The sequence below is a fragment of the Pseudorasbora parva genome, chromosome 8 (genome assembly GCF_024679245.1).
Source record: "Pseudorasbora parva isolate DD20220531a chromosome 8, ASM2467924v1, whole genome shotgun sequence".
NCBI lineage: Eukaryota > Metazoa > Chordata > Actinopteri > Cypriniformes > Gobionidae > Pseudorasbora > Pseudorasbora parva.
The window spans coordinates 31,234,284-31,251,960 of NC_090179.1; the positions used below are offsets into that span (position 1 = coordinate 31,234,284).

Genomic DNA, 17,677 nt, shown 5'->3' on the forward strand with positions numbered 1-17,677 from the left:
TGATAACAGACTTTCCTTTGTGGTGACAGATGACGAGGACGGTGACCACAAGGATGATGATGGGGATGACGAAGAGGCAGAGGCAGGTAAGCTTCAGGTAAGTAGCAGGTGGTAGTAGTGTTGATCAGTGCAAGACCAAACGATGAGTGAAGGGATGAGGAGTGTTTATGAAGGGTACTGGTGATGGCGCACAGGTGATCAGAATTCGGGTGACAATCAAGTAGCAGGAATTATCTTGAATATTTAACATTACACAACAGGTGACTTTCAGTAGGCATGTTTAGTCGTATTGTGTAGGCGGCAGATAACTTACAAATGCAAACAGTAGATTACAGTAACTCTCCCTCTCAATTTGAGTGGGTGTGTGTATGTGCCACTGGATGTTCGGCCCCACTATTTGTCTACATGGAGTTAAAGGTCAGTAGCTGTGCTTTTCTCTGTAGAAGAGGATAAGAGTAGGAGTTTGTTTTCAGAAGATCACATGTGCACTTATACTATGTACTTTAAAGATCTCAGATTATATATCGCATCACGTTATTGACTACTAAGATCTGAACGTTTCAGCTTCTCTTTTCACTGCAAATAAAAAGACTATTTAGAATATTTCGATTTTTTTTTACATGCTTGGATATTGGTTGGATATTCCAACATGTTTATTCTATTTTGTGCAAGAGTAAAGTTTTTGCATAGCTTTTCTTGAACTGAGCCTGCTTGTATTTATCAACCTCATCACTCATTTTTGGACAAAAAAAGAAGAAGCATATTATGACAGACTGTTGAACTGCATTGCCTACACGGTTGAATCATTAATCAGATGATCAATACAAATGTTTTGAAGGACCTCCTTTAGCATGAGTCTCTTTAAAAGAGACGGTCCAGTTCATCTCATGACCTCGATGATCGCTCGTCATGATGGCTCTGAATATTATCTGCTGTTGGAAATGGCTCCTTCTGCTCTCTTTCCTCCTGATCTGTGTCAATGGACAAACATCAGGGCCGTAAGTAACACTTTCTGCTGAGGAATGCACTGTTTTACTTTCTAAATGTCATAAATTATTAGTCCGACATTATTCTTGAGGATTTCTCCTGTATTTATTTAAATGATCTGTGTTGCACAGGAGAGGTTTGCTGTTTGAAAGACAAATGAAGGCATGTATAAGATAATTTATATTTAATGACAGTGTATTTTTAAGAGAAATATTGTTCTAAATAAACATGCAAACATAAAGAAAGTCACTAGACTTCATTACACAGTTTGCCCTTGTATTGTCATTTCTTGATCAATAGCAAATTAACCGTATTGATTTTCACTTCCAGTTGAATTTTTATTGTTTCTTATTGTTTCTCACCACTATTGAATGATCATTGTCTCTCGACAGGTCTTTCATGGCGACATTTCCTGCAGTCATCGAGTCGGGATCTGAGGCCAAACTGTGTGCAAGTCTTCTCAAGCCCAATGAAAGCCTTGTCATGAACATTCATCTGGTTCATGGTAACCAGAGCACTTTACTGCTACAGGAGAAAGTTGAGGAAGAGTTTCATCGCTGCTTTAACTTTAAGGTATGCCATCAAAACATACACATGATAAATATGATCAAATATTTTTCATTATAATGCAGCTAGTTTTCATGATGGCAGGTTGTGAGTACAGTATATTATTTATTTCATCAGGCTCCTCTGGTCGAAGGAGAATCAGTGCAGAAAATGAAGGTTGAACTTCAGGGAGAGACTTTCAAGATGACTGAAGAGAGAAAAGTGTTGTTCAAGCCTTACCATCCTCTGACCTTTATTCAGACTGATAAACCCATCTATATTCCAGGACAGACAGGTGAGCTGTCAATGTCTTCAGTAAATAATGCTTGTGTCACTGACATCCCTGATCACATGTGACACTCATACATTAAATGACGCATGTTATAATCATGCTATGAGCTGATGTACCATAGGTCAAAAATGACAAATGTTTGATAAAAAGAAGTAAACAGATCAATGGATTAACAAACTTATAAACAGAAAAGAGGAGCAGCTCAAAAGATAAGGAAAGCAGATAAGGATGAGTAGCTTTGGAAACGTGAATGGTCAAAGTGTGTCTTTGAACAATCCCCTCACATTCAAACATATATTCAGACTAAATACTGTAATAACAAATTTGAATTCAATTCAAATTCAAAAGTGTGTCCCTTACATAAAAGCTGAAGATGTCAAAAGTGGAGTTTTTTAATAAACATTTCTATTTTACAGTGAACTTCAGAGTTGTTACCATGGATACAAACTTTGCACCCCTTGATCAGCAGGTCTGATGTGTTTTTTCCTCTTCTCACTTGCATTGTTGAATACACATTTAATGAATAAACACATTTTTGGTTTTAATTTTTAAATACCATTTGATCTTTTACAGTATAGTACAGTGCTTCTTGAGGTAAGAACACAAAACCTTCTGTGCAGTCATAAACAGCTTTTAAATCTTAACACTTTATAAATTCTATAATATTTGCAATTTTTTTTCTTTAGGCTTATTACACTAAATGTAACTAAATATCTGTACTGTGTCTTTGGTATTAAACAGGACAGTCAAGGTAATCGGATCGGTCAATGGACAAATGTTTCTTCAACAAGATGGATTTTGCAGCGTTCTTATGAATTAAACCCAGAGGCCCGTCAAGGCATGTACAAACTGAAGGCTTTTATTGGAGACAGGATGATCTCACATGATTTTGAGGTGAAAAAATATGGTAAGTCATAAAAACAAACAATTTGCAGTTGCATGAGAAGAGTTTCAATAATGTTCATATAATAATATCTATTTTGACTACTAATAACTATAATTTCTGACTTTTGACTTCTAGTTTTGCCTAAGTTTGACATTACTGTAAAAAGCCCAAAGGAAGTAACTGTTGAAGAAGAGGAACTGATAATTGAGGTTTGCGGAAGGTGAATGGTTTATTTTATTTCCTGCATTAAGAGAGAAGTGTTTTCTTCCATTCTTTGTACAATTAAGTTACTTTGATTTAATTGTTAATTGTATTTTAAATCTGGAGTCAATTACTGTAACCCTAATCCTTATATATCAGTTGCTTAACTCAACCCTGGGCTGTAGATCAGTTGCTTGTACCTTTTTCACAGGTACACTTACGGACAGCCTGTACCTGGGAAATCATGGGTGAAAGTGTGTCGTAATAATTTTTCCTACAGTTACCCTCAAACCAATCCAGTGTGTTTAGAGGAAACTATTGAGGTGTGTGACTTAAGTAATGGCACATTATCTTTCCTCCATTTATACAATTAAAACACTCTATGCTATGTTTTTTTTTCTTTCATTATATTTAGATAAAAAAGACAGGCTGTGCCATCCATACCATAGATACATCAGTCTTACTGAACGCCACACTAAATGAAAGGCTGCAGAATTTTCTTGATGTTGAGGCAATGGTTACAGAAGAAGGAACAGGTGAGCTGCTGGATTTGGTCCTGTCAGATTGTGCTACATTTCTTCAAATTTTTGATATTTTACTTTTATTTCATTAAATATTTATTAAGGTGTTTTTACTATTTACAGAAATCACAATGAGGAAATCTGAATCTGTATCTCTCACTTATGAAATCGGTAAAGCCACATTTACTGAGCTGCCCAAAACATATGAACATGGATCAGTTATAGAAGGAAAAGTAAGACTAAGTTTGTCTCAGTTTATTAACACCATTAACAGAATTATTTCTTAATGGATTCCTTTTAAATCTTATTTTTAACAGATCAAAGTCTCAAATTTCAAAGGCGCACCAGTTCAAAACAAAGAGGTTTATCTTATGGAGGGTAACACCTGGTCCCCAAACATGCTCCTAAATCTGACTACAGACAGCGATGGACTGGCCAGCTTCTCTTTTAATACATCCAGTTATTCTAAAAGTGGTATTAATCTGATTGTAAGAGAGTTTGTTAGTTTTCTTTTGTGTTCCATGAAGAGTTCAATTGAATAGTTCAATGAGTTATTTCTGATTCTCTTATCCAGGCAAGTGTCTATAAAGATGGCCGTTATTATGGCCACAACACGCCTTTCTTCTCTACTGAAGAAAAATCAGTTCAGCTCTTCCAGCCAGCCACTCCATACACCCCAACACTAAGTGAATTGATTATAGAGAATACTGAGCAACCATTAAAGTGTGACTCTGATTTTAAAGCCACCATCAAGTATTATTTTGTTGGAGAGACAATTGAAGACTTCAAAACTGACATAGTCTATATGGTGAGAACATGTGCAGTATGGACATTATTACAGAGATGTTTTTGTTTAACAGTAATATTTGGCTGCACGAGTCAGTTTGTTATCAGTGTCATCTGTCTGTTTCAGATTTTGTCCAAAGGAGTGATCGTTCATCATGGATATGAGAAGGTTGAAGCGAAGTCTTCAAATGGAGTAGCAACTGGCACAGTGTCATTCAAACTGTCTGTTAGTGCAGATCTGGCTCCTGTTCTGCAGATTCTGGCATACTGTGTTCTGCCCAGTGAAAATGTTGTTGCTATTAGCAAAAATTTTGACATTGAAAAGTGTTTCAAAAACAAGGTATGTATTGTAGTTTTAGAAATGAGCCTCTTTAAACTGTATTACTGACTCCGTTCTAAAATAAATCCCATTCACTGTTCTCACAGGTGTCTCTGCAGTTTTCTCCTGATAAAGCAGTTCCTGGTGAGAAAAACACTCTCCAGCTCTCAGCTCAGCCTGGCTCACTGTGCGGCCTCAGTGTTGTAGATCAGAGCGTCCTGATCCTGAAGTCAGGAGAACGTCTGGCTGTTGACAAGGTGAGATGCTTTAAGACTGAGTATTGATTAACTGGGTCTTTATGGTGGGAATCTACAGTGTGAATCTATTGATAACAGTCGTTAGGCATTACTGCAATGATCCATCAGTGTTTTTGCTGACATCCCAAACTCAGGAGATTTAACATTAATCGTCATTCTTTCTCATCAAAATTAAAGTTTTGTTGGAAAATACAGTAATTATTTAGAAATCATACTGATTCCTGTCACAGATCTTCAACCTGCTGCCAGTGCAATCGGGGTCAGATTATCCTTATAATGTTGAAGATGAGCTTGAGTGTCTGCATGTGAGACCTCGTCGAGCTGTGCCGACAGACAACGCCTATGAATCCTTTAAGGTAACAGGTGGATTATATGTGTCAGTGCAGTAGATAATGATTGGGAGAGGATATACTGCACATGCTGCATTAAAAAGCCCTCTTGGTTATATTGACAATTAAAAGTATTTGTATTTTCATGACTTTTATTGTGGATCATCATTGTCATTTGACAGAGAGTGGGATTGAAGATGGCAACAAATCTGTTTGTGCGAGCCCCTCAGTGTCTGTCATACAGAGGCTTGATGTATCACCTATACAACAATATAGGTACATGAACGATTATTTCAATCCTATGTAATGATGTAAAGTTTAAATATGTAGGTGCTTATTTTGAAATATACTGTATTTAAAAAAATTGAATTACAATTACAAATATAGCTGCAAGCAGCATTATTACCATGGCCAAACGCAACAAAAGCAAACAAGGAAGCTAGCAGCAGACCAACTGCAAAAATGAGTAAACACATTTGGAGACAAATTTAAGCAAAAATGTTGAACCCCCCCCCCCTTTAATACATTGAGTTGTATAGAGTCAATTTCATATTTTGTTTAATTATAGCGCCACCAAGAGGCACAATCCTACCAATTTTTTGTGTGTCCTCGTAGTAAGCCCATATATGTGTGTGTTTGAATTTTGGTGGAAATATCTAATTTTGTTTTGGAGTTATAGACATTTATGTGATAAAACACATAAAAAATGACTGACACCTGACTTTGACTGGATTTTACTACCCCTTACTATTAATATTTTGACATTTGATATTTTGCATATAGCTTAGACCTATGTTTTCGAACTTCTGCTGTTGGTTTTGTCTCGATCAGACTAGCGGTTTAGAAGATATCAGCTACAATTTATAAGCTCATAATTACAACGCTGCACAAACCATACATCAAACCGGGCAAATCTGGTATCGTTGGACCGGGCAAGTATTCAGGAGACAAAAAAAGTTACTCCCATCAAAATATGTCAACCACAAAGTTATAAGCGTTTGAAAAATAAAATAAAATTCTTCACTAAGTGGCGCTGTTTCAAATCTTATCGGGCTACTTCAGGGCATCATAGTGATGACCCATACTAAGTTTCGTAACAATCTGTTCATGCGTTCATAAAAAACGCATTTTAGCACTTAATTCAAAATGGCTAACAGCCACAATGGCCGACATGATAAAATTGGATATATAATTTGTTTGCGCGTTTATCAAAAACAATTTGACGAATCAGCTTGAATTCCATAAATTTTTGTCAGCATGTTCTGAACATGATCTGGTTCAATTTCTGTGTAAAATTGACCAACGGCTTATGAGGAGTTCGAAAAAGTTGGTTTTCGGTTAATTAAAAATGGGGGAAATTTACATGAAGGAAAATGACGTCATAGGGTGTAATCGAATCAAATTTTGTTTCTAGCCCAAAAGCTATCAAAAGTTCAGAAGTTATTAGCATAAACAATTTGGACAGTTGGTGGTGCTAGAGGGAATGATTTAGAGACTCCACATTTGATGTGGTTAATTTTGGTACTGGTACTGACCTCTATCAGTGTACCAAATTTCATAACCTTCCCGCAAGCGGTTCTATGTGGCTGCCATTGACTTCAATGGTGGAATAATAATAAGAAATCTAACGATTTCAAGATGGGCTCTGCACCTTCAGTGTTTGGCCCCTAATTTCACAATTATGATAATGTGGAAAAGTGTTTTAAGTGGAAAAATGTTTAATTTGGGGCTATTAGTTCCCTTTCTGTCGGTCACTTTCGACGTTGTGTCAAAATAATGACACTAGGGGTCACTCTTGAGAGCCCCAAACAAAGGTCAGTGGAACTAGCGTGTGGAATTTGTATGCTAGGCCATGCCCCCCTGACATTAGGGCATATAAGGGTGCTTTCACACCTGGTTAGATTGCCTGGACCGAACCTGAGTTCAATTGCTCCCCCCTCCCGCTGCCCCCACTTTACTGTGTTCATATTATATTATTTAGTTCTGAACCGGGGTTCGTTAGCGTCATCAAAGCAGCAGCTGTTTACCCGGTTGCTTAGTAACGACAGTGCGCGTGAAGGCGGCAAAATGCATAGCTTTGCTCCCGTCACATTTATATTTTTGTTTTTTAATTGTTGGTTTTGTTACCAAAGCTTCTGTACGTAATGGCACTTGCATATATCTGCTGCGAATGCACTGCAAATGCTCTAAAGAACGCTGAAGACAAGCAAAGATGAGATCTACAGCTCTTTGCTTGCAGTATGTCAGTGACGCTTGTCAGGTAAATGAGTGAAACACACGCAAAACACACATTTTTATCAACTCATATGTCATTAATAGCTGTTCACTTCTGCGATTTAGTACAATTGCTTTCACATCAGCAGCGAATCGTACCGGAGTTCACATGAAATGAACCCCAGTCTACCTTTTTAAGCGGACTCTGGTATGGTTCCCGGGTGTGCACCCGAGTATGGAAGACCGCGTTCACATCATCCAAACGAACTGAACTCTAACGCCAATCGAACCTGGGTGCGCACCAAAAGTGCTAGTGAGAAAGCACCCTAAGACGGGTTGGCTGCACTACACACTTTAGCTTTGTTTTTATGAGCCTAAGCCAGCTTTTCAGCAATTTCCATTCACCTTAACAAAGAAATGCTTGCTGCTGGATCATCAGCCTGGAACAGCAGTCTCTTTCAAGATCCCCTGGGTGCATCAGCGACTGTTCTGAAAGCAACAATTTCCTTATTTAAAGAGTGAATTCCTCTAAAAGAGCTGCACGTTCCGACCCTGTCCTTCTAGATGATTTCTCTTTGCAGGCAATTTCACGATTACCAGCTGAGTTCTGGTCCTTCAACTTCCATTTACAAGGCCTTGGCAGTGAGTGCTGAGGGCTACAATGAAAGTGCTGTCGCTGGATCAATCCCCAGGTGCCTCTCATTCCTCAGCATGCTCAGTTTCCCCTGTCAAGTTTCCAGATGGTTTTGTAAATTTCTTCACAGCCAGCCATGGGTTGGCAGCCGTGCTTTCCCTGGCAGCCATAAACATCAGGCTTATGGGGTTTCCTCCACCCTCTCCTAAGTGGAGACTTTATCCCCAAGTGGTCCAGCTGATATGAAGTCAATATGGAAAAACTCAGGTAGACCTGTTTGTTTCTCAGGATTCCTCCCACTGTCCACTGTGGTATTCCCTGACCGCAAGTATGCCTTACCCCTTGGGAGCCTGATTACACAGACTCAGGATCAAGGAGGAAGAAGAACAAGTCCAAATGTTTGCACCCTACTGGCCCGACCAGACTTGGTTCTTGGAGTTCACACTGATGGTGTCGGCCCCTTCCTGGCAGATTCCTTGGAGGAAGGGCCTTCTTTCTCAGATGTAGGGCACAACCTGGCAACCAAGCCCAGACCCCCCCAAATCTGGTTCCTGAATAGACAAAGAGGAATTCAGAGGACTATCACCAGCTGTGATAGATACCATCACTCAGGCCAGAGTCCCCTCTTCCAGGCGGCTCTTTGTCTTGAAGTGGCATCTCTTCACTACAAGGTGTGGTTCCTGAGGTGAAGACATACAGAGTTGGGTAGTTGGGTCTGCACTTGCCTTTCTTCAACAGGGCCTAGAGAGGCACCTGTTGGTCTCCTCCCTTAAGGTGTACGTGGCCGTAATCATGGCTAATCACAACACAGTGCTAGGTTCTTAGGAAAGCATGACCTGATAATTAGGTTCATTATAGGTGCATGGAGGCTAAATCCTTCTAGACCTCACCTCATCCCCTCTTAGGATCTCTCTCTGGTCCTTCAGAACCTGCAGAGAGATCTGTTTGAACTCTTGGAGTCAGTCGAGATTAGCGCCTCTCTATGAAGATGACACTCCTAATTGCGATTACCTTTGTCAAGAGGGTGGGGGATCTACAAGCCTTCTTCGTTTCGTGCCAGGAATTTGAGCCGGCCTACTCTTGCGTTGTCCTGAGACACCGGCCTAAATATGTGCTCTTCAGGGACCAAGGGGTGAACTTGCAAGCAGTCCCTTCTGATGAGGGAGACCCAGATCTATCTCTGTTATGTCCAGTTCACGCTTTGCCAATATACCTGGACCGGATGCAGAACCTCAAATTATTAGAACAGCTCTGAACAAAAAATGGCCCGCTGGATTGTAAATTCCATTCTTCGGGCTTACCAGGTCCAGGATGTTCCATGCCCACTGGGAGTGAGGGCTCAATCCACTAGACTATCGCAGCTATGTCAGCTCTTGAGCTGTGGGTAATAATGGGTAAAACTCTGACAAACTGGTTGGATGTAGTACTTGCATTAGCACCTTATGTGATAATGTGCATTTTTGAGCCCAGTCAGAGTTTCCCTTGAATGGTGAAACCTGGGCCACCATTTTCCATCACTTAAGCACTATTGCAAAATAATTTGCATATCTGACTTGCATATCTGAGTATTTAATTTATGTTGGTTGTATGTTAAAAAAAGCATTAAAAACAGAACGATATTGCAACACCTCAGTGGGAAGCTTACTGCTCATACAGTATATAATCCTCTCATGCAGTTACAAATACAGTATTTTGACTGTTCCACTTCTTCTTTTGCTGAGATGAGAGCACTTTTATAATTTTTGGGGTCAAGAAAGAGTCTGAGTTTGCAATATACAGTATTCCTCCTCCCTTACTGCAAAACGCTCGCTCTGTCTGGATGCGCTTAATTCCAGAGTAAGGACCCGTTCCTATCACATCACACACTCACACTTCAATAAGCCAACAGAAAGCCAGTTAATGAATTTACTTACTGGACAGCATACAAATCTAACTGTGATGATAGGTTTATGCTTAAGCTGTTTATGACCTTACTCTGATAAAGGAAAACGGATTAACGTGTTTACATGATCACATGAATTGTCGGCTTATTAATCATAATCGGGTTAAGAACGTGGATGTAAACGCACTCACTGACAACACTAAAATAAATCTGTATATGAAAAATAAAATGATGTACATGAGAAAAATTATGTTCTGCCTTCTATTTGTTATTTACTTATAGCTGTATATAGTCTTGGTTATTTTAAAATGCTATTCACACACACACACACACCTTGAAACTACAAAATATCACTTTTTTTCCTCCAGTGATGTATCGTCAATATGGTCCAGTGGCAGTGTCTTTAATGGATAATTCTGTTGGAATGGACAGACCTTCTCCAGCAGTGACGGTTCGAACTGTCTTTCCAGAAACTTGGATCTGGGAACTTGCTGAAGTGGGGTGTGCAAAGCTTAATCAGGACATTTAACATCACATTTATCTTATTACTGATCTTTAATACATCATCTACCCTCATGGCCACAGGGACAGAAAATACCTTGCTTGCTTTCCATTCTGAATTCAGTTTTTTATATTATCTTCTGAATGATGAATATTGTTTTTTATTAAAAGAAAAATGGTAGAATAAAACATGCCTATTGTTGTAATTCCTCTACAGGGACTCTGGATCAGCTCAGGTTCCTGTCACGGTTCCTGACACCATCACCTCTTGGGAGACGGAGGCCTTCTGTCTGTCCTCTGAAGGTCTGGGTCTGGCTCCTCCGGCTCAGCTGACAGTTTTCCAGCCCTTCTTCCTGGAGCTCTCTCTGCCTTACTCCATCATCCGTGGGGAGATCTTTGAACTGAAGGCCACTGTCTTTAGCTATCTGTCCAAGTGCATCATGGTGAGATTTCAGACTCAGTCTAATCAAATCATATCAAATATGTCTCTAATCATGTGTGGTTGATTGACAGGTTAAAGTGACTCCAGCTCCTTCCTCAGACTACACTCTCAAAGCCTCCTCTGATGATCAGTATTCATCCTGTCTATGTGCTAACGGAAGAAAAACCTTTAAATGGATCCTCAGTCCGTCTGTTCTTGGTGAGTTTTCCCGTCTGAATCATTGTTTCTCAGTGTTTGTTTCTGTTGTATCATCACGTACATGTCTTGTGTTGTAGGAGTCATGAATATTACAGTCAGTGCAGAAGCAGAGGCATCCCAGACTGTGTGTGACAATGAGATTGTGAGCGTCCCAGAGAGAGGACGCATTGACATGGTCACACGAAGTCTGCTCGTACAGGTCAGTGCACGTGAAACAGATTTCAGACATAATTTACCCATGATCATAGTGCTGCTTATGTCAGTATGATGTGTTGATGTGATTGTTTTATGCTGCAGGCGGAAGGAACTGAAAAGACAGAGACTCGCAGCTGGTTACTGTGTCCAAATGGTTAGTGTGCACTGATAATGCTGGAACCCTTTTACTTTTGTTAATTTTGGTGGTAGTGGTGGTGGTGTGTGTGTGTGTGTGTGTGTGTGTGTGTGTGTGTGTGTGTGTGTGGGGGGGGGCAGTGAAGCTTTTTCAACTGATAAAAATTGCTCAAAGAATTTTTGACTCTCAATATGTTTTGTATACAGTCAGTAAAGACCAGTGATGCGCGGGTCAATGTATAAACAACCCGCACCCAACCAATGTTTTCAACTAACCCGCCAGCAAATCAGACCGTAAAAAAGAAAATATTGTACCTGACTCGCTTCCTGACCTTATTTTTTAAAAGTAGTAAATGCTCCCTGGCCTATAATATCTATTAATCCAGCCTGTGGTGGAGAGAAATGTATCAGGCCCTGATGTGCTGCGCTTAGAGGTGCAGCTGCGAGAGCAGCCAGTTCTTGAGGCGGCCCATCATTTTCCATTTCAGCTGTCTAGATGCATATTATTGATGAATGCGATGTTTATGTTTTGACCCTGCTTGGAGAATTCACCAGCAGGTCATTTGAGAGAAAGTCTACTTTTGGAAAAGTGTGAAATCCCTAGGAGCACAAAGTCGCAAACTGTTCTTTTTCTGAATGCTGTAGCCTAGTGTTGTGTAATAAATGCTTGATTTATTCATTTATTTCATTTCGTTTTCTTAACAATTATGATGCTGCATGTGTTTATCCAGTCGAATCGAAGTGTGTGTCTCTCCTGACTTTACCAACAAAAATCCAGCGCCTCCCAGAAAATACATAAAACTGACATTACTGAGCTATATATTCTTTTGAAAGTATAGCCTATTAAAATGGTACAATTGCATTGCTCAGTTCAACGTATTGGGAAATCGGGCATTTTGTCCCGCTTCATCTTTATTTCAGACGACCCAAACAACCGCGACCCGAATATCATTAAAAATATTTTTGGATGAGTACGATGTAATGCCGCTTTCACGATGTAATGCCACTTTGTCTGCCGGGTAGAAGTCCTCTGAGTAGCTCGCAAACTTACAGGCTCAGCTGAAGTATACATCGAGGGCGCATAGCAGCCGCAAAGTGGGCGCTCACGAGCACACTTCTTTAAGCTTAAAGGATTAGTTCACCCAAAAATGAAAATTCCCTCATTAATTACTTACCCTAATGTTGTTTGACACCTGTAAGACCTTCATTGGGGCCTTCATTGACACCAATGTCACTTCCTCTCTCAAGACCAATGAAAGGCACTAAAGACGTTGTTACAAAGTCTATCTCACTACAGTGGTTCTACAATAATTTCATGACGCAATGAGAATAGTTTTTGTGCGCAAAAACACTAAATAAAGACTTATATAGTAAGGGGTCGATTTCAAAACAAAGTTTTGAACCTTTATGAATCAGCGTATTGATTCATGATTCGGATCGCGCGACAAACTGCCAAACTGCTGAAATCACGTGACGTTGGCGATCCGAATCATGAATTGATATGGTATAACCGTTTGAATCTTTGTTTTGAAATCCGCCCATCACTATATAAGTCATTATTTAGGTTTTTTTGTGCATACAAACTATTTTCTTCGCTTCAAAAAATTATTGTAGAACCACTGTAGTGAGATGGGCTTTGTAACGACGTCTTTAGTGGCTTTCATTGGTCTTGAGAGAGGACATGATATTGTGTCAATGAAGGCCTGTCTGAGCCATCGGATTTCAACAAAAATATCTTCATTTGTGTTCCGAAGATGAACAGAGGTCTTACGGGTGTCGAACGACATTAGGTTAAGTAATTATTGACCGAATTTTCATTTTTGGGTGAACTAACCCTTTGAATGAAGAATGGGACATCCTACGGACTTGTGGACTTAACAGACACGCGGACACATCGGCCATTGTAAGTCCACAAGACCGAAAGTGCACATGAAGTGTGTCTTTTGGGAGAGAGCCCAAATATTCATTGCTTGATGACATCCTCAATCCAAGATGACTGACAGCGATAGCCATGTGCCAAATTCCCCAATTGTATGTACAGTAAAGTATAATGAATATGTTAATATTTTATAAACTAAAACTCCCAGGTAAATTGTAGTTTTTATACACCAAAAACAAACTCACAGGTGTGTCACAGGTGATTTAGATTTGTGATTTCTGTAACCTGCTGGTATATGTTCTATTTTTGCAAACATGTTTTGAATGGTCTTAAATTGTAATGAAACAGACATTTAACAAATATATCAAAATAAATAACCATTCAAAATTATTTTATATATTACGGCCTTAAATGGCAACTTTACACTTACATACAGAGACAAATTAGCATTTTGCCTTCCAAAGAGGGACGGCACAGGTCAAGCACTTTGTACAGAATAATATAGAATATGCCAGAGGACAGTGGAAGTGACAGTGAGAGCACTGATAAGGAGTATACGCCCGCAAAACCCAGCTACTAGGTTTCCGGATATATGCATTAAAGTAACTTCAATATGTGTTTTATTGTTGCTATATTGTAATATTAATGTTTTTAATAAGTGAGCTGATATACATAGCATAACATGACATAATAACAATCTGCCAGATTGTTATGTGTGACTTTGTGTCCCATTTTATGTCTTTATTGCATGGTGTTCACATACGTGGTCAGTTAAATAATTTAAAATAAAACTGAATTTTATCAAAATTAAAAAATATTTACATTTTCATTGCATCATATTACAGTATAAAAACAATCTTAAAAAATCTAGATAATGTTTTCCATGCATTAATAGGTTAATTGAAAAAGCTGAAATTTGTCAGCCTTTCATGACAACTGTAGTTCAGTTGTTCATATGTGCCAAATTTTGAAATTGTGTCTGTTTTCTCCCCTTTTACAAACTGCTTGAATCACAATTATCCCTGCTTACGATTATTAGGGCCCAAGATCCTGTTGTAATTGTTGGTTTTATTATTATTATATTATTATTTTGGGAACTTCACATATGGTATTAGAATGTTAATTGTATAGTGTTTCTCGACTGATCTCTGTTTCTGTCTGTCTGGTTCATAGGTGACAGTCTCTCAGAGGAAGTGACTCTGACTCTTCCTAAAGATGTGATAGAGGGATCAGCCAGATCCTCTGTTTCAGTCATTGGTAAGCTATATTTACATATACAAGAAGAAATGAGGAGATTGGGTTTGGAATTCTAGCGACTTTCATTTGTTTATGGTTTATAGGAGACATATTGGGTCGGGCACTGAGGAATCTTCACGGATTATTACAGATGCCGTACGGCTGTGGAGAGCAAAACATGGCTGTTCTTTCTCCCAATATTTACATTCTGCAGTATCTGGAGAACACGGAGCAGCTCACCTCAGCCATCAGAGAGAGAGCCACAGGCTTCCTGAAGAGCGGTGAGAGACATCAATCATGTCAAGAAAATACTGAGACTTGATACCCAAATGACACATTTTTCAACACACGTGAATATCATTCAGTAAAGTTGAATAATCAGACACATTGAGTCAACCCAAACAAACTGTTGACGTGTTAACCAATATCACACTAAACAGGATACCAGAGACAAATGAACTACAAGCATTCTGATGGATCATACAGCACATTTGGTTATGGGAGTGGGAATACATGGTAAATATATTTTCATACTTTTTTTCAATTAAAAGAATTCATTGAATCACCTGATGACATTTTTTTATATTATGTCTTCCACACCACCAGGTTGACTGCCTTTGTGCTGAGGTCCTTTGGCAAAGCACAGAAATACATATTCATCGATCCACAAATTATTCAGAGTGCAAAGAATTGGTTAATAGGCAGACGGGATTCAGACAGCTGTTTTATCCAACAGGGAAGATTGTTCAACAACAGAATGAAGGTATTTTGCCTTTTTCTTAAAATTTTCTGTGACCTGTTCTCAGATGTAAGCATAAATTGGGTATTTGTCTTTATTTCTTTTTCTCATATATTCCAGGGTGGAGTGAATGATAATGTGACCATGACGGCCTACATTACTGCATCATTGCTTGAACTGGAAACTCCAGTCACAGTAAGTTCAATCACAGGAAACACATTATAAACGTATAGAAAAATGACAGCATCACAGCGTCTGTTTTTGTCACAGGATCCTGTCGTCACTAAAGGTTTGTCATGCTTGAAGTCCGTCATTGAGGATGTCAAAAACACTTACACCACCGCTCTGCTCGCCTACACTTTCAGTCTGGCTAGAGACACGGCCACTCGACAGCAGCTTTTCAAGAAACTGGAGGATGTTGCTATTTCAGATGGTAAGAGGTTTGTTTCTGATGACTTTTTGTTGTCTTTTATGACTGTACTATTGTTGTTTTTTTTTGTCATGTGTGTGTGTCTTTTGTTCTTAAGGGCCTCATCTCCACTGGTCTCAGTCTGCATCTGCTGATGACTCTGATTCTCTGGCAGTGGAGATCAGCTCATATGTGCTGCTAGCTGCTCTCACTGCAGATTCAGTCACTACAGCTGATCTGGGCTATGCTAACAGGATTGTCAGCTGGCTTGTGAAGCAGCAGAATGCCTATGGAGGATTCTCCTCCACACAGGTTTCTCAAACTACTCCAATCAAACACTTTATTGCTGAATGTGCTGGTGTGAATGAGTAAAAGTGACAGTACTGAACACATTTATTTCCCAGGACACAGTGGTGGCTCTTCAGGCTCTGTCTTTGTACGCCACCAAAGTGTTCAGCTCTGACGGCTCCAGCACAGTGACTGTACAGTCAGCAGGAGACACTCACCACTTTGATGTCAATCAGGACAACAAGTTACTGTACCAGGAGAAGCAGCTGCAGAACGTTCCAGCCAAATACAGCCTTGAAGTGAAGGGCTCCACCTGTGTGTCTGTGCAGGTCTGCAATGCGTTCAGCTTCATTTACTCTCACTCACTTTCTCTCTTGATTATTTTGCTTTACATGGTTTATTAATTTATTCCTGTTTGTGTTCACTCTCTCAGATGGCTCAGTTCTACAACATTCCCACTCCTACTGAAGCTAAAACATTGAGCGTTGATGCTAATATTGAGGGAGACTGCAAAACATTGGGACAAAATTTTAATCTGAAATTCACTGTCAAGTAAGAAAACATATTAATAGACACAAAAGCTATACAAACTGAAAAGCCGGATCTCAGTAGTTAAAACTGCAACACTAAACACTTGAAAAACATCATATGAGTGATGAAAACTGTCTTGTTAGTTATTCAAACTTTTTGTTCTCACTTATTTGTAAATTTATATGAGGCATTTAATAACCAAACCTTTTCCTTTGCTGTTTTTCAGATATGATGGTCTACAGGAAAGAACTAACATGGTCATTGTGGATATTAAACTCTTATCTGGATTCACAGCTGATACATCAATGGTGCGTTTGAGTGATACATCACAATTTGTAATATTTCTAAAGTTCCCTATTTAGAAAATAACAATCACTTCTTCTCCACAGCTTGGGACTTCTTCCGGAACGTATGCATCACTCGTGGAACGGGTCGATTCCAAAGATGATCATGTCATTGTTTATTTGAAGGAGGTGAGAGATCAGCAACATTCATATGCTTTCATGTCATTAGGTTGATTCATAAACATTTTATCTGTAATGTGTTTTTTTCCCCTCCTGCAGATCCCAAAAAATAGTCCATTGAATTACCAGATACAAATGAAACGGGTTCTTCCAGTAAAGAATCTCAAGCCAGCTGTGGTTAAAGTGTACGATTACTACCAAACAAGTAAGATTTAATATGCCAGTGCTATATATGAGGAAACTTATACAACACCACAAGCATGTGATGTGGAGCAAACAAAAGTTGGCACACTGCTACTGCTGTTTCCAAAAATCACTTTATTGAAATGTGCAACGTTTCGACCCGTTGAAAGCCATCTTCGGGTCAGCAGCTTTGTGTTGACTTTTGCTTATTCTGTAGTGAAATGCTTCATCTGATCGTGCACCTGCCTAAAGCTTTTGGGATGTGCACATACTACTACTTTGAACATGTGATGCATATTGTTTATTCATATTAAATCCACATACAGATTTCCATTGCTATATGAATGTGAATATCTTGCTTTTTCTTCAGGTGATCAGTCAGAGGCCGAATACTCCTTCCCCTGTGAATGAAGCTGCTGAAGTTCGTCACCGCATAGTACAGCTTGGATAAAGATGTTTAAACACTCTAATGTTTAATGTTTATACTGGACAAAAAAAAATATTTCCAGTACATAAGCCCAAATTGAAACCCCCAAATCCTCATCAGATTTTTGCTATGTCTCTTGAGAACATGACTAATCAAATCTCAAAGCATAAATAATAAAAAATGATGAAAACAAGTT

At 39.1% G+C, this 17,677-nt stretch overlaps 1 protein-coding gene across 1 annotated transcript; it reads left to right on the forward strand.

Moving 5' to 3' along the window:
- The first annotated feature begins 842 nt into the window (after positions 1 to 842).
- Positions 843 to 17,674, forward strand: LOC137084596 (alpha-2-macroglobulin-like). The gene is made up of 34 exons (XM_067450890.1): positions 843 to 998; positions 1,380 to 1,560; positions 1,672 to 1,828; positions 2,242 to 2,294; positions 2,399 to 2,419; positions 2,567 to 2,732; positions 2,847 to 2,931; positions 3,124 to 3,235; positions 3,328 to 3,448; positions 3,557 to 3,666; positions 3,751 to 3,921; positions 4,008 to 4,241; positions 4,347 to 4,559; positions 4,646 to 4,795; positions 5,026 to 5,151; positions 5,307 to 5,400; positions 10,223 to 10,355; positions 10,573 to 10,798; positions 10,869 to 10,995; positions 11,073 to 11,194; positions 11,293 to 11,344; positions 14,378 to 14,461; positions 14,545 to 14,721; positions 14,881 to 14,956; positions 15,047 to 15,203; positions 15,300 to 15,374; positions 15,450 to 15,612; positions 15,707 to 15,900; positions 15,993 to 16,205; positions 16,310 to 16,428; positions 16,634 to 16,715; positions 16,797 to 16,880; positions 16,971 to 17,076; positions 17,425 to 17,674. The coding sequence occupies exons 1-34, from the start codon at positions 910 to 912 to the stop codon at positions 17,463 to 17,465; spliced, it is 4,314 nt and encodes a 1,437-aa protein (XP_067306991.1). The 5' UTR covers positions 843 to 909; the 3' UTR covers positions 17,466 to 17,674.
- Positions 17,675 to 17,677: the final 3 nt, after the last annotated feature.